The sequence below is a fragment of the Anas platyrhynchos genome, chromosome 14, assembly GCF_047663525.1.
Source record: "Anas platyrhynchos isolate ZD024472 breed Pekin duck chromosome 14, IASCAAS_PekinDuck_T2T, whole genome shotgun sequence".
Classification (NCBI taxonomy): Eukaryota; Metazoa; Chordata; class Aves; order Anseriformes; family Anatidae; genus Anas; species Anas platyrhynchos.
The window spans coordinates 19,549,261-19,577,226 of NC_092600.1; the positions used below are offsets into that span (position 1 = coordinate 19,549,261).

The 27,966-nt window shown below is 37.2% G+C and overlaps 1 protein-coding gene across 2 annotated transcripts in view; it reads left to right on the plus strand.

The window, feature by feature from the left end:
• ATP10B (ATPase phospholipid transporting 10B (putative)) overlaps nucleotides 1-27,966 on the plus strand; it is a 55,109-nt gene that overhangs the window by 16,029 nt on the left and 11,114 nt on the right. For both annotated transcript variants that reach the window (XM_038186553.2, XM_038186554.2), the window contains 11 exons: nucleotides 1,024-1,109; nucleotides 4,047-4,153; nucleotides 8,579-8,710; nucleotides 11,012-11,139; nucleotides 12,604-12,856; nucleotides 13,788-14,023; nucleotides 19,959-20,138; nucleotides 20,704-21,289; nucleotides 21,830-21,936; nucleotides 22,632-22,758; nucleotides 24,274-24,458. In XM_038186553.2, the coding sequence (XP_038042481.2) occupies nucleotides 1,024-1,109; nucleotides 4,047-4,153; nucleotides 8,579-8,710; nucleotides 11,012-11,139; nucleotides 12,604-12,856; nucleotides 13,788-14,023; nucleotides 19,959-20,138; nucleotides 20,704-21,289; nucleotides 21,830-21,936; nucleotides 22,632-22,758; nucleotides 24,274-24,458 (2,127 nt within the window). The remainder of the gene's footprint in view (nucleotides 1-1,023; nucleotides 1,110-4,046; nucleotides 4,154-8,578; nucleotides 8,711-11,011; nucleotides 11,140-12,603; nucleotides 12,857-13,787; nucleotides 14,024-19,958; nucleotides 20,139-20,703; nucleotides 21,290-21,829; nucleotides 21,937-22,631; nucleotides 22,759-24,273; nucleotides 24,459-27,966) is intronic.

Genomic DNA, 27,966 nt, shown 5'->3' on the forward strand with positions numbered 1-27,966 from the left:
TACACAGCAATAATGATCCTCTTTCATGTTTCTTGCATCCCATTTTTATTACGTGTTCTTGATCTAAAATCAAAGTCTTCTGTATCTTTTCAGCTGAGAAAGAAATAGTTATGGCAATCATGTACCTTTCCTATTGTCAGCTTTCTGGACTGCTTCATGCAGCCAAATAGCAAGCCTGTTTCCTTGAATAAGGGGGAAATCAAGCAAAAGTGTGTGTCTTGCTTCAGCTCCCAGCTCTCCTGGTACATAGGACTCTTTCTCCCCTCTTCCTTCTTTTTTTTTTTTTTTTGTTTATTTGTTTTGCTGTTAGTCTGTTTTAGTTTTATTTATTTGACTATATTCAAATTATTCAAGTATGCGAGCTCTTATTTATGATCATGTATTCCTTACCAGTAAAGCAACTTTTCTAATATATTTCAAAATCCGTAGTATTAACATTGAAATTATTTTCAGCTGATCTTGCTTTTGGTTGAAGACTGTTTTGTTTCATAAAGAATTTGAACTTTGTTACATTTACCTTAAATGAAGACAGGTGCATTCACTAACCAGCATCTGTGTTTTCTTGCCCAATACACAGTATTTTTAAATTTAATTTAATGATTTGTTAATCCAGCAAAGGAGATCTGCTATAGTGTGATAATGCCATTCTGAAATAACAATAATAATAATAATAATAATAATAATAATAATAATAATAATAATAATAATAACAACAACAACAATTACATTATTTTTCAAAATTAAGTTTGCTTATGGTGAAATAGATTTTTGTTGACAAAAAAAAAAGAATTTATTTGAGTGCTATTTGAGAATTTAAAAATTAAAAATATAGGCAGCTATTGCTCTTGGCTGCACCATCTGGCTGTGTATGAATCCAAGGGCAGGGTTTTACCCTTTTTATTTATTTTTTTTTTTAATTTTTTTTTTGGTGAAGTGCATTTACCAAGCCCATCTGTATTAGAGTTTAGCATTTCAAGTACTTTTTGTATTTAATGCTCACTCCCAGTGTGTTTTCTTTTGCAGAATACTTTATTTGAACCAGAATTTTTCCAAAACACCATCATCTGTGAAATGCCTAACAATGATCTCAATAAATTCAAAGGGTACATGTAAGTATCTGTAACCCACAAGTTCATTTTGTGCCTCAGCTTTAATATTTTACTTGGGGGAGATATGGAAGGAAGCAACATATTTTGCAGAAATTGATTGACAACACTGTTATCTATTCCTGAACTCAGAAGTCAATATAAAATGTAGACTGAAATCCAGGTTTTAAGGCAAGGCAGGACAGAGGCTTGACATTGAATTTGCAGTTGTTTTATAAAAATTGTTCTCACAAGGCTTCATCTCTTTTCAGAATTCAGATATAAGTTCATTTATATGACCTGAGGGTTAGGCTAAGCTAGACGCTAAATCTGAATCCTTCTTTATGTTTAAAGATATCTGGCTGCATGGTTCTGATGTCTTCATATTTGTGGCCACAGGGAAAAGGTATCCAGGATCTAACAAACAAACCAGATTTTCTTCTGGATGGAACACAAAAGACATCACCAAGAAATCCTAATGAGCCAATGCATTAATCTAAAAAAAAAAAAGTGCTTTTTTTTGAATGTAAACATAATTGTGTGAGGAAAAAGCTGCATCCTCTGCTCCTCATGTTCTTTCTTTCGTCAAATAATTTGGGATAGGCATAATGGGGAAATCCACACTATCAAATTCAGCAGATGTTTCCTAGGCTACAAGGTCAGTTTGGTACTGCTCATATCCTAAAGTTCTCTTACTTTCAATTACAGGGCAGCTGCTTCCCAAGGGCCTCTCCAGAATAATCCTTGATCCATGCTGATTCCCACACCAGGGAATTGTCTGAAATGAGTTGCTGCCCCAGACCAAATGCATGCTCCACATCATGCAACAAATTTAAAGAATTTAACTTGTATGAATGTATCAGCATGCCTGTCCACACTCTGACTTTTTTAGGTTTACTAGTAGCTAAACTAATAGTTAAAGTCTGCCAGGACACTGTAGAGAGTGTTGCACCTGGCGTAGCTGCAAATGTCAAGATCTTCTGACATCAGTAAACCAGGAGATCCTCACACATTAGCCCTGACTGTTCCTAACCTGGTCTTGAGAATTTCTGCCCTGTCAGAATGATGTGTCTAATAGCAATGTCATTCCCCTCTGCTATGATATCTTAAAATGTAAAAACAGGTCAAGTTTGTATTGATTGCTAGCTGTAGTTGCTGGCTTTGAGGACCGCTGGGCATAATCTAAATTGAAGCAATCCTTCCAATTAGCCTGCTGTAATACAGCACAAGAGCACTGAGATTATATAAATGTAGGCAATATGTCACAAGAAAACACACAAAAACACACCCTTAGGACCAAGGACTAGCTTCAAATTCTTCAAATCTCTGTTGAAAGCCTGTAACAGAAAACTCTTTTGGAAATGTGTATTATCTCACCTGCTTGGTGCAATAGAGGACCTTTCTCTCCCTGATTCAGGAATAGATGAAAGAATTTTCCATGGAAAATGTATTTTTTTTCTTTGGTCTGTTTTAATAAATTATTGATCATCTACCTCCCTGCTATAAGCCTGAGAACTCTCTCTGCTAAAAATGGTAAGAACTTAATGATGTCCATCTGACATGTCCTGGCCACAGCAAATTCTGCTCAAGGGGATGCAGGAAGACTTCTGTTAAGTGATTTCACGAAAGCTAAATCTAGATTTCCAGAGAAAGATGTTTCTGGCATTATTTCTTAAAATGTGTTAACAAAGACAATTAAATTAATATTTATTAACTAATATATTAATAGGGTACACATATACACATATAGGGTACTTAAATCTCATTGCACCAAAGCCTGGGTTTCATATACACAAAATACTCTATAATCACTCCCCTTGTGTTCAAATGCCAGTGAAGCCAACCAAGCATCTGTAATTTGAAGGTGCTTTGGAAATCATACACCTCCACTCCAGTTTACAGCAGTGACCTTCTCCTGCTTTACCACTACAAGCCAGAACTGCCTTACAATCTTCCTCTGCAGACTCTTTAAGCAAACCTATTATTCTACCAGCTTGTAGGTATTTGGCACCTCAACCTTTTTACTCCTCTTATTTTATGTCTAGCAGTCACGTGCAGCTGCAAATAGACATAGGACTGTACATAGCCCTGAGAAAGCACCTTGCCCCCCATTTAAGTAACACTGCAGTTTACTAGTAAATGCAATGCTAAATATCCAATAGAAAGTAGGAAAAGATACATATTCTGAAATAAATCTTTTCTTCTGCTGGTACTTAAATAACAAAACCAGTTGGAGTGACAGAACTGAAAAATCTGTTTTGGTAGAGATCTCAGGAGAAGCCTACCAGAATGCATAAACAAAAAACTGTGATAAGTAGCTTTCATTTTCAGAGGCAAGTAACAAGTTGCCTGCCTGATGGGGTGCTGGCCTTACAATTTCCATCAAGTTTTCATTGCTCTCTTCTACTAGCAGAAGGATCTGGTGTGTAATGGGACATCTTCAGCCAGGATAAAAAGTCTTACAAACAGCATGAGAGTGAGGAAGAAAGTCTCAGCCTAGATACTCTTGAAGTGAACTGAGGTTCAAAGATGAGAAGCCCTGCAGTAGTTGATAAAGAGACAGAGGCTCTTGCAGGCTGCTGATACATTCATCTGAACTTTTACCAGCAGACAAAAACTGCTCTACTTTCTGAAAGAATTTAAACTGAATTAGGTTGTACAATATATCTTGGCTTCATTTATGAGATACTGAATTCATCACATAAGGTGCTAGGTGAAAGCCAAATTTCTTCATATTGATATTGTAATACATACAAAATGTCAATGGGCTTTTAGAGATACTTAAACTTCTCTATAACATCTTACTGGAGTCTTTATTGAAGCTGAGTGAAATACAAGCAATACAGGGCTTTCGCAGTTCCTTATTTTCAACTTGAATTAGACATGCATGCAGAAATTTTGTTTAATACTGTTTCAGAACAGAAAATGACATAGCTTTATTTTACTTTTTTTTTTCCCTAGGGAAAAGCCAAATAACGAACGGATTGGTTTTAACATTGAAAGCCTTTTGCTTCGTGGATGTACAATCAGAAACACTGAGGTTGCAGTAGGAATTGTTATATATGCAGGTAAAAAGTTGTAAAAAGTTCTTTCTATAGTATTCATAGAATCTCCTTGTAAATATCCTTAAGTAAATATGCGTAGTCTAGCATCACAACACAATTTAACATTTTAAGAAATGATAGTACAGAGGGAAGAATACATAATTTTTTGAAGTAAAGCTCTTACTCATCCATCTCCAAAGGCAACAAGTCCTGCACTGGGTCTCTGGCAAGTGACAGTATCCTTGCGTATATCAAGTATCTTGCTACATTTATGCCAAAATGTCTGGTCAAGTCAAATTTGATAAGGTGAGTTTAACTCTCAGCTCTGTAGCTCTGATTATAATGATAATTTCATTGATTATAAAATCTATAGTGCTGTCCTTAGGGGTGTCTCATTGGCTCCTCAGGGCAGAAACTGATGCAGTTTAAGAACCACCCAGCAAAAAAAAAAAGTAGGTTAGTTTTCATCATAAAGCCAACTGGTGCCAGTGCCAGCACATGGAAAGCAGTAGAAAAGCAGCTGGAGGTTACAGAAGAGGTGGCAGCCCCACAGGTTTGTGCTGACACAGACAGTGTGTGTCCTTGCAACTGTGTATTTCATGCAGTAATCTACATGAACCGTGCAAGATGGTGTCAGTGCTCAGATCAAGCGCAGCAGTGCCAGGTTCAGCAGTGGGTCAGCTCATTTTTTTCTCAGCTTCTTTTGCCTTTGGAATGTTACCACCACTTCTATTCAGTGAGCATGATTTATCATTGACTTTGATGGCTGTGCCCTCTTCTGCTTCAGAAGCAGCCTATCAACTACCAGTGTATCAATTCTTTATACCCTCTTTATTTGTTGATGAAATAAAAGTCAGGTTAAAAACAATGATTAACATCACTATTGGTTATTTTTACCTTTCTGGAAGTCATGTCACCTGTTGTATGTCTAACCAGCAGCCTGGGAGGCCTCAAGACTGAGCTACCTAAGAGTAATAAGTCACCATTTTTGCAAGAGTCATTTACCTTACATTGACCTCCACAATTCATAATATTTTACCTAATAATCAGCCATTTTATGTCATTGCTATAGAAGTGGACTTTAAATGGCTATAGCTCCCAGATATTTCCAAAATAGCCTTCACCTTGTAGGTCTTTCAATGCCTGTCTTTCTGAACATCACAAGTGAGGATGGTACCTACCAGACCAAGGAGGAGTGCCAGACAGAGGAGGATTCCAAACCTATCACTCATTTTTTGGAGCTACTATATAAATTCTCTATAGGAATCATACCCTGTAGAATGGGAGTAACTTCACAGATTCAAAGAATGGTCTGAGTTAGAAGGGACCTTTAAATATCATCTAGTCCAGCCCCCCTGCCATGGGTAGGGAAATCTTTCACTAGATCAAGATACTCAAAGTCCTATCTGACCCAACTTTGAATACTTCTGGGGCATAACTTCTCTGTATCACCACCCTCACAATAAAAAATGTTCTTCCTTGCATCCAATCAAAATCCAACCTCTTTCAGTTTAAAACTATTGCCCCTTGTCCTGTCACTTCAGGCCCAGGTAAAAAGTCTTCCTCTATCTTCTAATAAGCTCTCTTTATATATTGCATGTATAACATGCAATATACATGTTATACATGCAATATATAAAATATATATATATGCATATATATATTTAATATGTATTATATATATAGTAATACATGTATTTTATTTTTTTTACATATTTATATTGTTATATACTATAACATCTCCCTGGAGTCTTCTCTTCTGCAAGCTTAACACCAGCTCTCACAACTTTTCTTGCTGGGAGAGGTGTTCAAACCCTCTGTTCATTTCCATGGCCATCTTCTTGACCCATATCAACAGGTCTTTTCTTCTGTAAGGATTTCTATTTTTCTTCTCTTTGGTCAAGTCATTTTTCAGTATGCTTCTTTCAACATCAGCACAGATTCCAATGTGGGTCTCTGTTAATGTTGCTTAAGCTGCCAGCAGCAAAAGCTGGGAGTTTTAAAGTGATTCTCAAGATGTGTTTTCATTGGTCTGAGTAAGTCTTCAACTCAATTTCCAGTTGTCATCTTATTGTTAATGTCCGTATAAAAGTTTATTCCTTTTCTTCTAAAATTAGACTCATTTGAGCCAGTACCTGCTTCATTTCTTGGTTTCTTTGACATTTATTATATTCTGGCTTTTAATCATGGTCTCTGACCTTTTCTGAGTATCCAAGATCAGTCACATTACAACATGGCATGTTCTCTATTTTTATAACCCTATTATTCCTCAAACTTACTATCTAATGGAAGTCTTTGTGAAGAGCCAAGCCATCACTTGATGTGATTGTTTAGCCTGTGTAGTTCTCATCTGACCCAAGTATGATTTTGCTTTTCATGGTTACCCAAATGGTTCTACACAAAACAATAGTGCTAACGCACCAAAACCTAATTACAGACCAACAGCCAACATAGTTTTCTCATTGCAATAAGGACAGCAGCAAGAATTATATGCTTTTCAAGTACTAAAGTACCAGAATTAAAACAAGTTTTAGATGAGCCTATTTGCATCCAGAAATTGAGAGATCATGTACCAGTGGGGTGATAGGTGAGGTGCTGCCTTACACGGCATACAAAACCATGAGGACTCTAGGAGAAAAAAAAAAAAGTTTCTCGTATTTCGGATATTACATTTCTTGCAAAGTGATATATTTATTAGAGGTGTGCAGAACACTCCTTTTCCTGTTGGTCAGCTGAAGTGGAAGGGAATAACAGAAGTGAAATTTGGAAATAAAGCTCCTCACATTTTCTTGCTGAAACAAATCCATCAACATTTGTTTGAGGGCTTCTGCATGGACTAGCTGGCTTTGTCATATTTTTTGTTTGCTTTTTTCAACACAAAAAACTCTATTAAACCTGCTGTAAAAGAAAAGTGAGGAACAAGGTTCGCACAGCTGCTGGAGGAACAGAAGTGCAGGCAGTAGTACTCCCCATTTCTGTGTAACTTGGTGGCTAGAGCATTTGTTCACTGAAGGGAAGACTTGGCTTTCATTCTCAGTTCTGCCTACATGGGAATGAACACACACCTCCTGCTTCACAAGTTGTATTCTGAATATCTGTGGAATAAGCAGGTTATACATGAGTTGGAAAGAGAGGAGCACTGATGGTATAAACTGGTCCCACTGACATAGCTCAGGGTTGTGTAAATAATTGAATGTTCATTGAAATAGGAAGCCAAGAGTCCCAGCTCTTGGGTGAATGTCCTGAACATAAGGCTGGAGGGTAATTTTCTGTCTTGCGGTCTCCCTCAGTTAATAACTTTTGATGTAAAGCTGGAATTAATCCAATAGGAGTGATTAAATCATACCTTACTCTCAGCTTTCAGTTAAAATTCTCTAGGAAAAGCCAAAAGTTAGATGGCAAACAGTACCTCTCACATGCTAAACACACATATAAAACACACACACACAAAATAATAGTAAAATACAAGTCTCTATAGCCTATATTTTCCAGGGAAAGGACTATAGGAATAAACATAAAATATACTATTTAACATAAAATATACTATTTAATATAGCAACAGATGGTATCCAAATATGCTAATTGTGGAGCCACGGTTTAGATAATATTAATAAAATACATGTAGAAAATGTAGAAATGTAGAAAAATTTTGCTTGTTAGCTTCTTAAAGAACTCCTCTTTTTCCATTACAAATATACCAACTGAATTTTAATTCAGTAAGTTTTATGATTTGGGTGTGCTTTTTTATTATTATTTCTTGTCCTACTGTTTTGTTAGCACTTAACATCCACACGATTTAAAACTAAGCAACGTTAGTATCTTTCACTGCTGGATCTAATGTCAGATACTGTTTAAGTTAATGTAGGAAATGTGTCTAGTGGCTTCTAAATAGCTGATGAAAAATATTTTAAATGTTTTTCAATTATAGGTGTTGGGAATCAGTATATCACTTAATCATGTTGATTGTAAAATACCAAAATTCAATATTATTGCTGTTTTTCCTTCTATTCTCAGGGAGACTTGGCTGTTATGTAGAAGCACATCTGTGCTTTTGAGCCTCAGAAGATTTGAATATTGATACAAACCTTTTGTTCTTGTTGAATCTGCTGTCTTTTGGGAAGTAAAATATATGTTACAGCTGAAAGCTGTAATATAATGGAGGTCTTCTGTAAACCCCTTATCATAGAATCATAGAATATCCTGAGTTGGAAGGGACCCTTAAGGATCATCAAGTCCAACTCTTGACACCGCACAGGTCTACCCAAAAATTCAGACCCCTTGATTTAGTCTATCATATGTTCTGATGTACAGTCAAATGAGAAGATGGTCAATAAAATTACTGAATGAAACCAGAGTTAAATTAGCATTAGTTGTGAGCATCCTGCTCCCACATTGTGAAATGCTTTAAAATATATATACTACATAAATATATCTATTTGTGTTTTGAAGGTCACGAAACTAAGGCCATGCTAAATAACAATGGTCCTCGTTATAAGCGCAGCAAGATAGAGCGACGGATGAATATGGATATTTTCTTATGTGTGGGACTCCTGTTCACAATGTGCCTTGTTGGAGCCATAGGTATGAAGCACTGATAAAAGTCGTCTTTCTATTTGATTGTTTTTTTCTATATGATGATTAAAACTGATATTATACGAGCGAGATCAGATCTAGAGCTGAAGGCCCAATGCTTTTGGAGTCTTTAGGCTCTTTTGTCTTCCAATATACAAGTTAAAATGTCAAATCTGAACAATTCAGATGGAAGGAATGTTGGCCATGGCTATAAATATTTCACATAAGACTTGTCTCCATTGTGGTAGAATTTGTGTAAAGAAAGGAAGTGAAAGCCGTTGGGTTAATGCATTATAGGAATCGGTGCTAACAAATTGAGATATGCTTCCTGAGTGGATGTTTGTTCTCCATGTGTAACTACAGAAGTAAAATGATGTAGCTTTACTTTCATTTTAGTAACATTCTCCTCTAATACATTCAGGGTGATATTAGCCAGAGGTATCCAGTTTTCAATCTGTGAGCTGCACACAGGTAATTCATTCAGTTTACAATCTCCACAGCTACCTTCTTTCCCAAAGGTCCCTTTAGCAGGCTGAGATGAATTAAGTGTTTAGTTAGGAACAGTCTGCATTTTTCTGGGGGCTTTTCAGTGCCTTTTTTCATGTGAGCACACTTGAATATGGTAACTGGGTGGGCTGGGGTTATCTGACAGTAGTTTACTACATTGCAGATCTCAAAAACATTGTTTTCATTGCAGGTAAGCACCCTCTTGCCCTCCAACTCTGATTGAGTCTGTCCCAGGCAGGTCAGAATTAATGGGATTTCTTAACCCTGAGGAAAAGGGCCAGAATTTAAGCCCGCTGAGTTTTGAATGGGTCACTGCTTTAAAGACATAACAGAGGCTCCCATGAGCAATTTGTGTTCAAAGCCACCCTTTCTTATAATCAATTTAATGTCAGTGATAACTTACTTAGTGTTACTGCTTTCATTTAGTTTTGTAGAGACAAAGTCAAATCTGGTGCCCCTGTCAAGTTCTTGTGAACCTTCCCCAAAGGCCTGTGATGTGACCCACTCGCCAGTCATAGCTGTAACACTGTTAGAAATAAGGGCCATTCAAAAAGATGAACGATAGAACTGACTTAATCACTTTTTTAATTTTGCTGCTTCATGTTGCAGTGGGCTTTCTTGGCACAGAAATGGGATTTCAGTTTGACAACTAAGCTCTATGCGAGAGAGAGAGAGAGACTTTATTTTCATTGTTCCCTGGCTGCTGTCATGTCAATTTAGAAACTTGTCTTTTTCTTCTTTTCTTCTTTTCTTCTTTCTTCTTGTCTTCTTTCTTCTTATTACTCAAGGGGCCCTTGAGTAATAAAGTCCTTTAACTTAAAATTTAAGGGAGTCTCAGATGAAAAAGCCAGCATTTAAAGAAAACAGTTTATATGCTCAGGTTAAAAAAATGAAATGGTCCCATAGCTCTGTCATGAGTTCTTGCTTTGCAATATTGTCTGAACACAAGGCTCTTATACAAGAAGAAATGTTTCTCATGGATCAATCAGTATTTTTCTTGTGTAGAATGAAAAATGGGTGTAAGAAGTGACTTGTCAACTATAGTTGTCCTTCCTCCGTTGTGATTAAGGTCTCTAGCCATAAAATATTGCTGAAATAATCTTAATTCCTTTGGCAGCATTTTAGTAGGCAGATGCTGCAGAACAACCACTAGTTTAATTGGTGCTAACTGAAGTTTTATCAGAACTGGGTATGAAAAGTGGACTAATAGAGGTTTTTGGCAGGAAAAAGGCATTAGGAGCAATGATGCACTGTGGGTTGTTTGTCCTAGCTACGTGTCGTTTCTGAATATGTACATTTAGTAACATTCCTAAGCAAAGTTTATGTCAGTAGAGCAATATGAAAGCTGGTAAAGTAGCCCAGGTGGGATGTTGGTAAGTCCTAAACTGGAAACTTTGCTGTAGTAGTGCAATGAAATCTACTGATATTTAATATACAGGGGAAGAAGCAGTTTGGGGGTGTGACCTAACTGATGGGAAACAGAGGAAATGTAAAAATAAGCTGCTTAGCTTGAGTTATAGGAAGCACGTGCTAACAAAGAGAGGTGGAAGTTGAGAATGGTCGGGAAGGATGAAAAAGATTTCAGCTTCTCTCTATGAAAGTTATCATACTTTCTGTTAGAAAGTGGAATGGGAGTCTTCAACACTAAGGACTTTTAAAGAGAGGTGGAAGAGATGGAATCCTGCAGCAACAAGAGGTAGAGTGAGAAGAGATGTATACAGAGCTAAGAGTCTTGTGGGACAGGTGGATGAAAATAATCACCTTCCTGCTCAGTGTATTTCAACATAATACGTATTCCAACAGGTCATGGCATCTGGGCTGGAAGCTTCTCAGAACATCCACCTTATGATGTCCCAGATGAGAATGGCAATTTTCCGTCTCCAGTTCTTGCTGGTTTCTACCTGTTCTTGACTATGATAATCCTACTGCAGGTAAAAGATAAACACTTCTCTGTTACCTTCAAGGAAGAAGCTATTCATAACTGACTACAGTCAACAATGAAAAATTAGTATCAAGTAATAGCTGTGCAGTACCTTCTTAATCCTATTTGAAAATATTGTAAGGAGCATTTCAAAACATTGAAGTGCGACATATTTTTTTTCTTTCAAAACACTTTTTTTTTTTGGTGGTGTTGAAACGTCACAGGAATATAGATAAGAAGGACATGTATTATATCTTTAAATAGCTCCAGAATCTCTGGGATATGCACTAAAGAAGACGCTTACGTCGAAATATCAGTTGTTGGGGTTTTTTTCTGCCTATGCCCATCATTCCTAAATAGGAATGCCACTTAATATCTCAGAAAGACAGTGAAAAAAAAAATGTTTTGCCGGTGGGGAATAATAGCTAGGTATGGCTCTACGGGTTTAGGAAATAAGATAAATTAAAAGTAGGATACTCATATATGAGTCTGATTAAACCTAATCATGAAGAACAGTTTATGGGGTAGGGGATAAAATCATGCTTTTCTGATTTCTTGACTTATCTGCTGAGATTTAAGTGAACAGAATTTCTTTAATATGAATGAAATATGAAAATAACTTTCTGAGTTGCTTAGAGATTCACAGAATCACAGAATCACAGAATTTCTAGGTTGGAAGAGACCTCAAGATCATCGAGTCCAACCTCTAAGCTAACACTAACAGTCCCCACTAAACCATATCCCTAAGCTCTACATCTAAACGTCTTTTAAAGACCTCCAGGGATGGTGACTCCACCACTTCCCTGGGCAGCCCGTTCCAATGTCTAACAACCCTTTCAGTAAAGAAATTCTTCCTAACATCCAACCTAAAACTCCCCTGGCGTAACTTTAGCCCATTCCCCCTCGTCCTGTCACCAGGCACATGGGAGAACAGGTTTATTCGTTACAGGTTTATCCTTTATTACTTAAACAGAACATTTGTGCACCTTAAGAATTCAGGATTATTTCATGACAGGGAAGTTAGTGGATGGGAAGTGTTGCATGCAAAGTCATTACTTTGGAAACTTTTTTTACATTAAGAGTTAGCCTTTGCTAGTGCATCATCTCAGAGTTTCAGGAAGGAAGAACTGCATACCTTGACTTTGATGAACCTTGATGAAACTTGGACAAAAACACGTGCTTTGTAAGAGAGTCAAGAATCCAATTACAGACTCATCAGCTCATCTTTGTATTTGGTTCAAATAATTTTGTCTTAAATTCGTGACTTATTGTCCCTAGCTATCCGTTGCTACTGTGTGCAGTTTTTCTTTTGTTTGTTTGTTTGTTTTTAACTGTTATTATTTGGTCCTACAATACATCTCTAGGAAGAACTTCTTTTTTTCTGAAAATGTTAGTATACTTGTGCCAGGAAACTTCTGACAGAAAGCAATAAGACTTGTCTAACACCTCACTGAGATTTTCATCTCTCTTTCAGGTTTTAATCCCCATTTCTCTTTATGTGTCCATTGAGTTGGTCAAGTTGGGCCAAGTCTTCTTAATTCACAATGACATTGACCTCTATGATGAAGAAGCAGATTTGCCCATTCAGTGCAGAGCCCTAAATATTACTGAAGATCTTGGACAAATTCAGTATATTTTCTCAGACAAAACTGGGACACTAACAGAAAACAAAATGGTATTCCGACGCTGTACAGTTGATGGACATGAGTTTTCACATCAGGAAAATGGTAGGAGATACTTTTTTAAACTTTCTTTTTTTTTTTCTCTGAGCTAGTAAATCTTATTAATTTAAATAATAACATTTAAACCTACTGAGCCTTCTGACTGAATTTATGGTTTTGTTTCCATTTTGTGAGGGACTCCTGTTATGGAGATTCCTAAAGTGAAGTTTTAACTGATTTGGAGGGCAGATAGGAAAGGTTTTCTGGTTCCTTCTGAATACATCTCAGGCATTGCCTTGCATTGAATACCCTCTTGAATACCCTCTTGTGCAAAACGAGCATTTTCATTTCTAAATAAATGCCAGGCAATCTTCTATAGGCTCACAAACTGAAAATAGTTATTAATCAAACTCAGTGGGTCCAAAAGTAATTGCCATAGACTTCTGTGTGATATGAAAGAAGGTGCATCTACATCTTCTAGAGTCAACCCTAGCTGCAGTCTGTATCTGAAGTCTTTTAGCATTCAGCGCCAAATCTGGACATTATTACTCAGACCCCTTCTTGGTTGCTACTTTCTCTGTCTACATAGCACAAAGGATTTAATTTAGCAGGCAAGAAGCTGCTGTAAAGATGTTTGTGCTTTGTGACAGAGAGCATTAACAAATTTGTGAATTACCTTCTTTCTTTCTCATATTCCAGACAACCACAAAGTGCAACCCTTAGCATTTAGGAGAAATCCTTAAAAACAACTGATCACTTTGAAATGCATTTTTGATTTCATATGATAGTAAGCATTGCAGAGAGGGAGTTGCCAGAAAATAAAGTGGATTGTGAAGGTTTTTCTGGTGATGGCTTTTGAGTTGTTTTAGCTTTGGGTTAGTTTATTTCAGTTTTTTTGTAACTAACCAAGGAATTACTCCTAAGCCATGCAAAGAATAGTATAAAATATAATGTTAATTATCTTTTAAAAGATAATGTTAATTTTCTCTATTTACAGCCAAGCGCCTGGAAACCCATAAGGAGTTGGATTTAGATTATGCAGATTTTGTAAAACTTCAACACTTCACACTTCCTTCCATGAACACTGAAAGACCAGGCACTTATAATCAAAGGACCATGAGACCCTTAAGGAGGTGCCAGAGTGCTAGAGCTCATTTTCAGGGGCATACACGGAATAGGTCACTTGGTCGTCGTGACAGCAACCGATCACAAGTGGCATTCAGCAGCACCATTGTGAGTACAAACAGATCGAGCTGGCACATTTAACTACAAGATATGTAGTTGGCACAGAATGAGCTTTTTGTACTGTTTTGGTACCCTGGAATGGCAGGAAAGTGAGGTAGACTGCAATGGGGATGCTGGCTGGGGTTGTTCCGAGAGGAGTTGGGGCTGTGAGCAGAGATAGGAGCCTGGAGCCTGGCTTTGCAGAAAAGGGCAGTATAGGTCCTTCTGGAAGATGATGGTTGGGAAAAGGTTATGGGATTGAAGTCTGAGTCTGAACACAGTTCAGAATGCCATAAACTACTTTTGCTATCAGCACTGCAACATATTGTCTCCAATAAACAGTTTAACCACCCATGAGCTGTGCATGCCAAATGCAAAAGCTGTGCTCTCCAGACCAGTTCTGTGTGATTTGTGACTTAGCAAAAGCTAAGTGGTGCATTTCTTTGAGATAAAAATAAAAAACAAAAATCCCAACATTTTTCACATAGAAAATATACATGTAAATGAAGCAAGAAAGGTTTATCAGATTACATTCTCAAACCCTGTGAGATGTTGAACAGATACTGAACAGCCTTGTCCCGATTCATTAGCTCGGTGGCCTCTGCCTCACCTCAAGTACTAACATGGAAGTTCGAGTCATCCTCATTGCACTTCTAGAAAAGCCTTAAACTCATCTGAATTTTAGATCTGAAACTTCCCAAAATCTAACACAACCTAATCAAGGTCAGTCTGGTTTTTAATCCTTGAAAGTTTGTTAAGAGACATTTCAGAAAAAGCTTTTATGCACTCCAGGAGAAGGTCAAACACTTTCAAAATCAGAATTACAATTAAAATTAATTAAAAAGCCCTTCCAAATCTTCATTGTAACAAATTCTAATAAATAGAGGATTCTCAGAACTTTATTATCTGCAGTTGTTCTTCTTGGCAGAGTTTTTGACTTGCTGACTTTTTTTGGTTGATGTAAGCCTAGATTAATTTTAAGATTCTACTTGTCTCATTCAGTTTCTCTGTTTTGTAGTAGATATTGGTCAGTGTTCCTCCTGTTCTTGGAATATGGGGGATTGTCAGTTGTCCTCACATTTTCCAGCCCAGTCCTCATGGAATATTGAGAACTTCTGTATATCTGTTCTATGGGTCTTGACTTTTGAAGTGTGATATAGGACTTCCTTGCCAGATACGTTTCCAGATAGTTTTTCTGCCAAGCCTCTTCAGTTTCTTTCAGAAATAAAATGCCATGTTTTCCTTTGCTTGTTTGCTTGTTTCCCCTCTGTAAAAGCATAATCTGAGGAACTAGTATGAAACATCTGCTTTTTAGAAGGAGGTTAAGCTGCTGTCCTGAAAATAAACCACCTTAGCTGCTGTCACTCTATCCCAATAAATTGCTTAACCTCTGTGACAAATGTGAAGACCTGGTAAAAATGAAGACACTTAGGTATTTATTGCCCAGTATGTTGCCCCGTATATTGATATCTTTCAAATGATGCACAGTAGTATCTTTATTTACCAAACCAATTTCCTTTTTATGAAATAGGGATAGTAAAATTTTCTGTTTCTCTGTGTTTCCTGTCCTTTGGAATTTATATCACCTTGTCTGATGCATTTGTACATTGCTAAGAACAGCTGGAACATCTGTATAACAATGGGTATACAGATAGTATTGTATGCTTGAATGGATCTCAGTAGTCAAAGTTTCTCATTAAAAATCCATCTTTTGTGTCTTCACTCACACATTTAATATTCCTTAATTTAAGGCTTGCAGAGCCCTTCTGGATGAATGTCTCTGTTTAAATAAAAGCACTGAAGTATTCAGTGGCAGTCAACACTTGTCAAATGTGATGCTCACTATGAAATTGTGAGACTCAGCTTCTTCTCATCATCAAAACACAAGAGAAAATAAGGCCCTGCTTTCTACAATAAACAACACAAAGTCCAAATGTCAGCATCTGGGATTACACAGTTTGTTGTTGTTGGCTTTTTTCTTAATAAATTCTGAGATTCCAAGGGTTGATGTACTAGCTAGATGAAAGCTACTCATGGAAACTGGTAGCCTCAGGTAATTAAAAAAAAAAAAAATGAAGAACTTTGCACTGCTGAGAAGACAGTGATTTTTGGGTAAGGGTTAGTACAGCATCTGCTGTGAGCACCTGCATATCAGAACTGTTGCCAAGAAAAGCATTTTAAAGAAGGAGGGCTGTTACCTTAATAATATCCTACAAAATGTGGAATTTAATTGGAAAATAACTACGCCAAACAAACAATAATCACTCACTAATGTCAAATTTATATGTGAACAGTTTTTAAAAGAGCATTACCTGTGCAATGATCACAAAATTCTCTTGTCAATCAACCTCATGCAAATCAGTAGTAACCAGGTTGCATATGGTATTTTAAGTGCATTTGTACTGTGGTAATTGATTGTGTCTGCAAATCAGCATGTTTCAGACTTGGTTTCAGTATTCTGAGCAGTTCTGCAATTAGAAAGCTCCTCAGCTACAAAATGTATTTCAACCTGCCTGTTTGTGAGAGCATTCTCTGCTCAACTAGTTTTGGTGTTTTCCTGAAATTTAAAAAGCTTTTATTAATTAACATGTTCATCTTAGTGCATCTCTGAGCTTGAGATGAGGATGATGGGTAATTCATGGCATTTGATAAAGTTAATTAAATTGGAGACTGCAGATCCTACAAGAATAGCTAAATAGCACTGCTTTTCTGCTTTTATTTTCTGGAATAAAAATAGTGTAGCTTTTATGCAGAACCTAAATCCTAGGACTTACTTTCTGTTTTTATCCCCTCCAATATTTTTGTCTTAGTCCTTGTGATCCCTGAGAGTTTAGGGAGCCTCCTTGTATGTGATTTATGCAGTTCATAAGATAAAATGAATCCTGTGTCCAGCTACATCCCCCTAAAATTCAGTATTAAAGTCTGTTCAGTGGGAAAGAGCATGACAAGGTCCTGGACAACTGAAAAGCAAATTCCTAACTTTTGTTAGCAGTCATCTTGCTATCTTGAGATGCAAATACAAAAAGATAGAGGTCAACCAATTAACAGTTACACTCAGAAAATTAGACTGAGCTGGACAAATCCATCTGAACTCATATTCACACTATAACCAAAGTCTGTAGTTGAGAATTGTTGACAATTATGTGTGGTATCACATATGTGGTATAATATCAGTATTATTCTGGTATCATAAAAAAGTGTAATGTATGTGTATGTTTTAGGTTTTTTGTGGAATGGAAAGGACGGAAGAACAGTGTAGTCTTTACTTCAGAAATCTCTGAAGAAGTCTGAGAAAGAAATACAGTGACTGATTTATTCCTTTCATAAACATTTATTAGAAATCTGGAGGGAGAAGGATATGTCTATATAGCAAATGCAACTGGGAAAAGAACAAACTCACCTGTTCTTTCACACCTCTTGTTAAAATGGAAACCAATTTTTATCCTGTCTGTCTGGCCCTCTAGAGGACAGCCTTCAGCCAAAGAAGAGGATACCGGGTCACTTCAGAGCCTTGAAGGTGGCATTGGCCACCTTACTGGTTTCTTTTGGTACCTCAAATGAGACAATGCCAGTTGACTTTATTAATTTGATTTGTTGTGGCTGCTGCAACTTCTCAGAGGAAAAATTAAAACAATGTACTATAAACAACGGAGATATGGTTGACAGCAAGACTTCAGGGAAATTTAAAAGAGTAGGAAAAATATAAAATGATAATCAAATTTGGAACAAGACAGGGCATTAGCATTTATTCTGTCTACCTGTAGATGTTCTTATGAAGTAAGATCTTGACAGCACGTTTTCTTCTAGATTTAATAATTGTAATAAACAGTGCCCTGCTATTAGAAACATTTCATGAAGATTTCAATTGTCCTATTATCATCAGGTTTTAGAGCCATCAAGTAGAAGAAATGCTATCAAACTAATACAGAGATCTTAACAAATGAATTGCAGTAGCCATTTTATAACATCAACATTTTACTAACATAGCATTTAAAGTATGGTAAATTTAATTGATTATCATCAATGCTGTTTTGTTTCATTTTCTGTTTTATTCATTCAGTTTTATTCAGGCCAGTCAATGAACAGATTTGTTTGTGTGAATTCTTTTATCTGCTGGTATTCCATAAGGCTGAAACTAGAGAAATAGGTAAATTCAGGTCAGTCCTGCTTTCACTGAATGTGAAAAGAAAAAGAGATAAAAATATTGATTTCTGTATAAATTTTATATTTAAAACTTGTTTCTGAGGCCACAGTTGACCTGAAAATTTTCCATTTTTCCAGAGGAAATTTTTTAGTTCAGAAAGTTTCAGTTGAAATGGAATGCCTATGTGTGTTTTATTATTTTTGGCACAAGTTAGAGGCAGATATTGTGGATATATATGTGCAAACAAAACTGAGTGGGATGGTGATGAATAGGAGAGGTTGAGATCCATGTGTAATGATTTCTGGTTGGCGAGGTTCATTCTAATTGTGGCAATGCATGAGGAAATTATATGAATAGTTGGGCAAACAGAGAATTTCTAATCATTAATGTTTTGAATTGAATATAATTCCCAACATCACTGTTTTGAGAGTTATGTCTGTACATAATATGTTCTACATGGGAATTGTCCAGTTCAGCTATTTGGGATTGCTCTAAGTAGTGAGCACAGTAGGCAACAGGCACACAGGCACCTATCAGCTGCTGCAGCAAGACATTGTGAAACGATTTCTAAAGAATGAGCACTTTAATTTTTCAATGTCTGATTCCTTTTAAGAGGCTTGAGAAGATACCTGAAAATCGGTATATGTCGATTTGCTAGAGGAGGGACTGCATCTGCACTTAAAATTTTTGCCCACATGCAAAAGAAAAAAAGAATGAAAACACTGAGCCAGAGGAACCAGAACCTCCTCTTGCAGAGAGTGCATTATCTGGTTCTCTCTTTGAATCTCAGCTGAATTCTGTGCTGCAGAATGAGCAATAGATTTATTTTCAATTATTGAGATAATTTAAGGACCAGTTTTCATGTTAGCAAGCAGGAGTTACAACATAACATATTCAGCTTAGCACTGCACAGTCATGAAGTTGGTTAATTGATAGCTGTTGCATATTTAGGGAACTTAAGAAAACTGTGCCAAATTGAAGGAGGAGAGTGTAGTAGTTGTGATAAACTAGAAGCAGCTAATTCACTGGCAATTCCTTAAAGAAGGCATCCAAAAGTGCTGGCTTGCAGAAGATGTCTTTTAAATTGGGAAGCTCTAGTTGAATATGGCCCTGAATTAAATCCAAACCTAATTCTGCTAACATGAAATTTCCATTAAAAGTCATATTTCCATAGCCCTACATTAGATTAAATTGTAGATAAGTAACATTGTTAAGTAGTTTGGCTTGTGAATTTAGATTTGATTAGAGAGAGTGTGGTAGTAGATTACAGTACTGTTTCAGGAACAAATGCAGAATGTATGCATTCACCTGTTTATTGTAAAGCTGAAAAAGAGCAATTTGAGACAGCTTCTCTTTCAGGTACAAAGCAAAATGATTCTGAAAACACTTTTTTGTTGTAACCAAGCTATAAACACAAGCTGTCTTCTCTGTTGAAATAGCATTGCTGCTCCATCACTGAAATGGGTGATCCCAAATCCACTTCCACCTGGAATGACCTTTAATTCATTAGTCAGCAGTTTCAAAGTTTGGAGACACAGTATAGATTATTCTTGAGATAGATCTCAAAATAAATAAAACTCTGAAAACTCCTCCTGTCTTAAGGTAAGTTTCTTCCTAATAATCTAGTTATGCAGCCTTTAGAAATATATCTGTTTTCCCCAGATTGAAAGTACAAAAGGCATTTCTCTTACATAATCCTAGGTGTGAACTCAATAAGGCGCAACAGAAGACTATTGAGTTGAGAGCTCTTCCTTGAGCACAGTTATAAATGGGAATAATTCTCCTTAATTTTTCTTACAGGAAAAGGATGTGACTCCAGACAGCAGGCTGCTGAGAAGAGTTAGAGAAGCTGCACTCCAGACTGAAAATCTCTCTCCTTTTATACATATGCAGACTGCCACATCTCTTACTGACTTTTTTCTTGCCCTTGCCATCTGCAATACAGTCGTGGTCTCCACAGCTACTGAGCCAAGACAGAGGGTAATCTAATTTTGTTTAAACTAAGTATTCAAGGAAATTGATCGTGCTTACAATAACAACACAGAGCACTGTTCAGGGAAACCTGAAGTGGTGAGAAATGGTTTTGTACTGGAGCTCTCCTCTAGTTCTTTTATCTTTTATGTAATGTCTACTGTTCCACTGCCTGTGTATATCCCTACCTAACAAGGCTCTTTATGTTTGATGAATAGATAGGGCTACCGCAGTATCTGTGCTTTTCCTTTTAGATTTAATAATACATTTACTGTAAGAAATATGTTGAATATACGGGGTTTTCTCTGATCTCTCAGGCCATTTTCAGAATTACAAGGGCCTTGATTTCATCTGTGTTTCAGAAGCAGAGACACAAATCACCATCAAATTCAGATGCCAATTTTCCAATGACTCCTCTACTGAATTCCCTTAACACGGTTAAAGAGAAAAAAAATATTGCTGCATTTTTTATTATTGTCATTTAGAAAAGAAAAATTTGGAGGCTTTGGAAAGTATCTTGTAGCTCACATTCATTTATTTTTAACCATAACCCAAGGTTTTCTCATATTTCTAGGTTATAGTCCCGCCACCAATAAAACCTTCAGGAATCACTTTGGAGAAGATTCATCAGATATTTCATCGGCTGAAGTTAGCAAGCCTCAGCCAGTCTTTTTCATCATCTCAGTCTAGTTCAGAGCTAGGAGCTAGCTTCAGTGCAAAGAACACCGGGGAGCACCTTGCTGCGTTGGATTGCTGTGACGAGGACAATGACTGCTGTGACAGCAATAGGGGCACTGGGCTCCAGGACAAAGCCAGCACAGATATTGGCAGTGCTTCCTTGGATGAGGTTTTTAAGTCTGTTACTCATGGTTCTTTGCCAACAGACTTCTGTTACGAGGCTGAGAGTCCAGATGAGGCAGCACTTGTCTATGCTGCCCAGGCATACAGTTTTACTTTAGTGTCCCGGACTCCTGAGCAGGTGACTGTACAGTTGCCACAAGGCACACTCTTGACTTTTGATATCCTCTACACTTTGGGATTTGACTCAGTAAGGAAAAGGATGTCTGTAGTGGTAAGACACCCTCTAACCAAGGAGGTCATTGTCTACACAAAAGGAGCTGACTCTGTTATAATGGACTTGCTGGAAGACTCTGGCAAAGGTAATAAGCCAATGAGCTATTCCTGTTGTGTCTCCTACAATGACGCACAAGAAGTTTGCAGTACTCTCTTCTTCATGAAATATAATATCTAGGCATCAGGAGTATAAAGATAAGGAACAAGCTCTCAGTAGTGTTATCCTTGCAGATCAGAACTGAGGTATTTGTTTAAACTGAGTAATGCTGAGAATATGGAATGGGCTAATTAAAATTCACTGACAGCACTAACCCACGTGGGTTGTGTACTCTGCAGTAATACTTTCATACGGGCCTGACCATGGTATTTCAGCTTGTCAGCAAGAGTGCTGTAGCATTAAAAAACAACAGCAACAATAACAACAAGATAAAGTAATATCATCATAAAGGAAACAAGAACCTTTACCAATCTTCAGTTTATGCAACACACAGTGAACACTTTGAAAGGGATTGCTATTACAATGGAATCCAATTTTCAGTCAGTTGCCCATTCTTTTTTAATCTTAGGTCATTAGGTCTGAAATGATCTGTGAATAAGATGTGGAATCTTTCCCTTGTATTTCATAGCTGACACTTATGCAGAGAGGAGAAGGAAAAGAATAAAAGACAGAACACAGAAACATCTGGACTACTATGCCCGAGATGGCCTCCGAACTCTGTGCATAGCTAAGAAGGTAGGAGGACACTGCCCTAATGTTGTTTACAGCTTTGCTCTATATATATCAATATATTTATTGGAAACAATGCAATGGTTATAAAATTCTGTACTTCAGAGGACAAGACAGATACAGACCATCTTTCTGTCCCTCTATTTGATTGTTTTGTAGTCTTTTTCTCCTCTCTTTCTGCAGTTTTTCAGTTTGAACAAATGATGGGTTCTTCGTCAAGCTCAAAATATTGATTTCTGTTTATCCAATGACAGCTCTGGCTTACTCTCTTTATAGTGATTTCAGGAAAGACATAGAAAGCCAACTTTCTGTTTTGCTTTGCATTCAGCTTTCAAAATCCTACCTTCAGCCTGGGATAGTGCATTTTAGCCTGATACATTAGTGCAGAAGGGGTGAGACACCCTGCAGAGCAACTTTCAGAAACTGTGCTCCAGTACAGATTCCCAGCTAAAGGCTATGGGACTGAGTTTCTCTAAGCCATGTTTTTAATTCTTAGCCTCCACAAACAAGAATGCACATCTTTTTTTTTCTCATTGCTACCAGCTCCTGCAGTCTGCTCATGGAAAAAAATCTGTTGTTTTAAAGGCATCACAGTACTTTATCAATCCAGATAGGAGTTAAGCCTCTGTGATCCAGAATGTTGGCATTCTTCTCCTCTTATTTAAATTTAAAAAGAGCTCTTTTAAAATTATTTTATGCAGGTCTTGAATGAGGATGACTTTCAAAAATGGGCCAATTTTCGTCGAGAGGCAGAAGCTGCAATTGACAACAGAGAGGATCTGTTAATGGAGACGGCACAGCATCTGGAGACCAAACTCACCTTGCTGGGTAGCTAAAATAAGAATTGTCATTGCATGAAGTATCACTTGCTCTCCTGTGATATTCTTGGCAATCAGATAAACAGCTTATATTAAATTATATCAAAAAGGCTTCCTCTGAGGTTTGAAAATCTCAGGGCAAGTGTACACAGTCCAATGATGGTGCTTAAACAATTTATAGTGCAATTTGAGCAGCAGTAACTTTGAAAAAGTGTATCAAAACTTTCATGTGCCATGAGCAAAGAACATGTGCATCAGCTGTTAACTGCAGCTCAGCTGACATGGTAGATAATGAAGTTCCCATTATTCAGTCACATATCTGTGTCCTTAGACAAACCCATAAAACAATATATTTTCACTTCAATTTTGAGCACAAATTCCAAGGGAATTTCTGTTATAGAACTGTATTATAAAAAGCAGTAACTACAATTGTTGTCCTCTTTCTTGCTAGTGAATTCCTGCTCCTGTTACACTGTCATGTTTGCTTTCTGTATTTTGTAAAAGGTTGATATTTCGTATTAAAACTTACCTCTTTGGTATTTGCACATCATCCATCACCATAGTATCTAACAATACTATTCTGTTAAATTACAGAGGGCTTCAGGGCTTTCTTTTCTATTTTGTTTTGAAATGTTTTGCTATTTAAGACTTTGTTTCTCAGATTCATCCTGTTCTCATCTTTCTGTGAATACAATCTGTGCCCATATTTTGTTATCCTGAATTTCTATGATTGCAAGCTATTAGTGTTATGGTTTCTCATAATCTATGCAATGATTTAAAAAATTAGAGTAATAACAGTAAATACCATAAGCACAAGCATATAAGAAATAACATAGATCTTGTTAGAATGTTATCTTTGCCAACTCTTAAGGCACTGTGTGCATTCACACTTCATTTCACAAAAACTGTTATTTTAGCTAAAATTAATATCTATCTCTAATGTACCACATTTACAGCATCTTCAAACTGACCTCTAGTGGAAGAGATAAAGAGTATTATAATATTTGGGTGGTGACTTATGTCCATCTGTTTTTAAGTTGGCACATTTTAAAAAAGAATGCTTCCTGTATGTTTTCTTCTCCTTTTGATGAGTTTTGCCAAGCATCTAACTTGGCAATACGATAGCATTCATTGAAATAGTCAAAGTTCATCTTTTCTGGTTGCTTTGATGGGACTTGATGCAGTACTTTAAAAATGCATATGGTATAATTCCTCTACCAGTACATTGTCATTTTAGATTATTAGGAAGAAATGAAATGCATTGTTCTAGCATCAAGGAAAACAAAGAGTCAGAATTTGATTGACAACAGATTTCGGTCTTAATCCAAATGCAGATTTTGTGCCCGTGTGTTTATCTGCTGGACAATACCTTGTCAATACTTCATCAATACCTTGATAAGCTCATGACTGGAAGTCAAAGACCTTTTCTTAAAAAATAAATAAATAAATAAAATTGGCAAGATGATTTCCAAATATTTCCAAATGAAAGAAAACTAGTTCACGTTGTCTTTTCCTGTTTACCCAGGGGCAACAGGGATTGAAGATCGGCTGCAAGATGGAGTGCCTGACACTATTGCAGCTCTTCGAGAAGCTGGGATACAGATCTGGGTGTTGACAGGAGACAAACAGGAAACAGCAGTTAACATTGCATATTCCTGTAAGCTCCTGAACCAAAGGGACACTGTCTTCACCATAAACACAGAAAATAAGGTGAGTACAGGGGGATGCACAGAATTTTCCATCTTTCCCTTTCTTCACAGCTTTCAGCTTGACACTGATTTGCTTTAGGTTGTATTCACCACAAGACACAGCTAACCAAACTTCCACATAGCAACATTAGGCCATAAATTCTTTAGACCACATGTAACAGGATGAATTTGAACACAAGACAGTTATGTAGAATTTTATTCAATTAGAATACAAGTTTCCACATAAAAATAAACTTTTTTTTTTTTAATGACCTTACTAGTGAGCTTTAGCAAAAAGATAATATGCAATTTATATGCCTGATTCCTTAATAATATTGGTATTTGGCTTTTTCACTTGCAATGGAAATTTCAGTTGGTGTGATACGGTATTGTAAATCCAGGTGATATCTGTAGGAAGACATTTGGAAAGTATTATATGAGTCAGTCTGGAATAAAATGCAGGTGTAGATTTAATTAAATTCAGAACTTTCTAGTTGCATGTTCCAAATAGGATTAGGCTCAATCAGAAATGTATTAGTGTGAACAATTTAACCTGGTGTCGTTTTGTGTAAGCAGCATTTCACCTTCTCAGAAACCTAAATATAGCTCCTGTGGGCTCGTTAAAAATGCAGTCACATTCTTGACACTCCATAGTGGCCTACATAGTGGTAGATGTGCACAGATATTCCCTGAATTTCTGTAGGCAACAAGAAGGTCAGGTAGTAAATAAAGCAAACATACTCCAAAATGAAAATAATCACTTGAGGGGCATCTTTGTCAGCTCCTATGACTCACAAAATTCAGTGAACAATCTGTGGTGTAGTCCATGGCTATTCTTGAAACCATCTGAACAGACGGGAGAAACAAACTTTCAAAGAAGGTAAATGCCATTAAGGATGGCGAAAGCAAAAAAGTTTTAAAAAAGCAACATTGGCTTTTGCAGATTGTGAAGCAACATGGTGCCAGAGAAACCATGCCTTGCTCTCAGGAAGTGGAATGTCCGCTGTAGCAAACTGCTTCACGTAGCATTGCTCCAGACATCCTGGTAGCACAGATGACTTTATGAGACAGTTTTAGGGCAGTGCAAGTTCGGGCATCACAGCTCAATGCATTTGAAAGAAGTCAACATACCTGACCATTTCTCATGTCCAAAACGTCAGCTGAGCTGTCCTCTTTTTTGTTTTGTTGTCAGTGCCATCTTACTGTACAGCCCCAAGTGGCCCTGAGGTCACAAGGGTGCTGCTCTGTTCTCTTTTTGCAGTGTACACCTGTGACCTGTACTCAGCAGTAATGGGGGAGCTGTCATGAGAAGGCCCTTTCTGTAGGTAGTTGGGAGGTTGAGGGGGGAAGGCTGGCCCTCTTTCTGGGACTAGGCAAGTCACTTGTCTCAGTTGCCTCCATTTTTCTCCCCATTACAAGCTTGTCTTTCTCTATAAAACTATTGTGAGGATTAATTAAGTAATGTTAAAATACTGACTGTTTTTCTTTCAATAGGCAGTGGTATAGAGCAGTCAGATGGCCTACTTTCTAGCTTCTTTTGTCTGCAGCTAGTAGCTCTCCAAACAGGAATAATATGCTATGCAAATGTCTCTGTCTTTTAATAGGGAAATAGGGAAACATGCACAGATGATATGGAATTCAGCACGGAATACGTTCCTTGCTTCGATGTGTAATTTCATTTGATACGCATATCTGCTTTAATGGGAGGCAGAATGAGTATATTTAGGATGGAAATTAGAAGATGGTTCCTGTTAGAGAAGTGATGCTACAGGCAGGACTACCCTGACTCCAGGAAACACAGGCATACATGCTCACCTACAGCACCCTATGTGGCCGTCAGTCTGGACTTAGGTGCACACAGCATGTATATAGGTGCTTCTGTGAATGCATGTCATTCGGTGGGCATTAGCTTTATATTTCAATGCCGTTTAGCTCCCTCCCTTTCAAGGTGAAGCCAAGGACGCTGGTTGTGAAGAGTCCCCAAGTGGCTGCAGTGAGGGAAAACAAATAATACAAAGGGTTTATCCTTTCACAAAAGCCCATTAATTTTGACAAAGTTAACCCTTAAACTAAATATCCATTGAAGGATAAAGCCTTTGACAGAGGGTTAATAAAGGTTAATAGCTAACAAAGTGGATCCAGGTGGGAAATACCAGTGTTTCTTTGCACCTATGGTTAAGTTTGCTTTCTGTTAGTTATTCATCTTCACTCATGGCCACGTATTGAGCATGGTACAGTTCTTAATTCAAGTCACTGAAATATTTTAGTGTCTTTACCTGTTTTTCATTTTGCTGTCCAACTCAATTTTCAGCACTGTATTAAGAAATCGCAATCTTTTCTTCCATCCCCAATATTTTTATCCAACATCTTCCAGCGCTGAGGAGGAGATGAAGCTCAAAAACAGGAGGAAACAATTGTAAGGGCAGCAGTTAGGGAACTATGGTGGCTGGCTTCAGTGGGAAAGGACTCTTTCCACTCCTGAGCCGAGCAGCTTATTGAAATGCTGGAAATCATGAACCTTCCAGAAAGAGACAACACAAGTACATAGTCTGGAGAGATTTATTCAAAAATGCAAGCCTGGAATTTCCAATACAATTTTTGTTTTGTTCACAGAAAGATATTGCTGCTTCAATATTTTTTGGAGGTTTTCAGTGTGCAGGCTTGATGCAGCTTTCTATTAGGTGTCAGAGGTACATTTGATTCCAGAACCTCCCACTGAAGTGTAATTTAAATCTTCCAAACATCCTACACATGTACCTTATGCAACATAAAGTGAAAATAACATTTCAGAACTGAATCATCACTCAATAAGGCTGACAGAAAAGGTAGAAAAAGGAGTGATTAGCTCCTCAGGTATTCAGTGCCATGCTACAGAAAGAGGACTTTTAGTACGAACAGGCAGCAAAATAACTTTTAGATCATTCTGGGTTTTGTTTGATAGTGGTGTGCCGATTTAGGAGATCTGTATGGGAGAGGTAAAAGTGCCACTCTCAAATCTCTGTGTGATATTAAGGTTACTTTCATCCAAAATGAGGCAAATTTGCTAATAAGGAAAGGTTTAGTGTGTGCTTGAAGCACTGCGCTGGGCAATATGAAGCTTTAGTTATGTCCCTGTGACACACATGACCTAGAAAAGGCCAAACTCTCAAAGTTACTAATTTTGGAAATCTGAACCTCTTGTTTCTCTACTGTAATTTATTTCCAAGGGAAACAAAGGCTGTAATATCTCACATCATTCATACCAGAGGTAGTTTTTTTTAATGTACTTTAGCAAAAAAAGTTTTGTTTCTTTTTTCCCTTCTGATCTTTTAGCACTGCAAATACAAGTATATCCTCCTGAAGTGAGGCTTTTTTTTTTTCCTTTGAAATAATTTCTTAATGCAGTTAACTAGCTGATAAAATGTGCGTTGTTTTCACTGAAGGATTTGATGTTGTCATTGAAATAATCTCCAGTCTGACGAATTAGTGCCTTTCTCAGTCAGTTTTCCCCAATGTTCATCTGATAGGCTTCAACCCACTTGCATGATTAT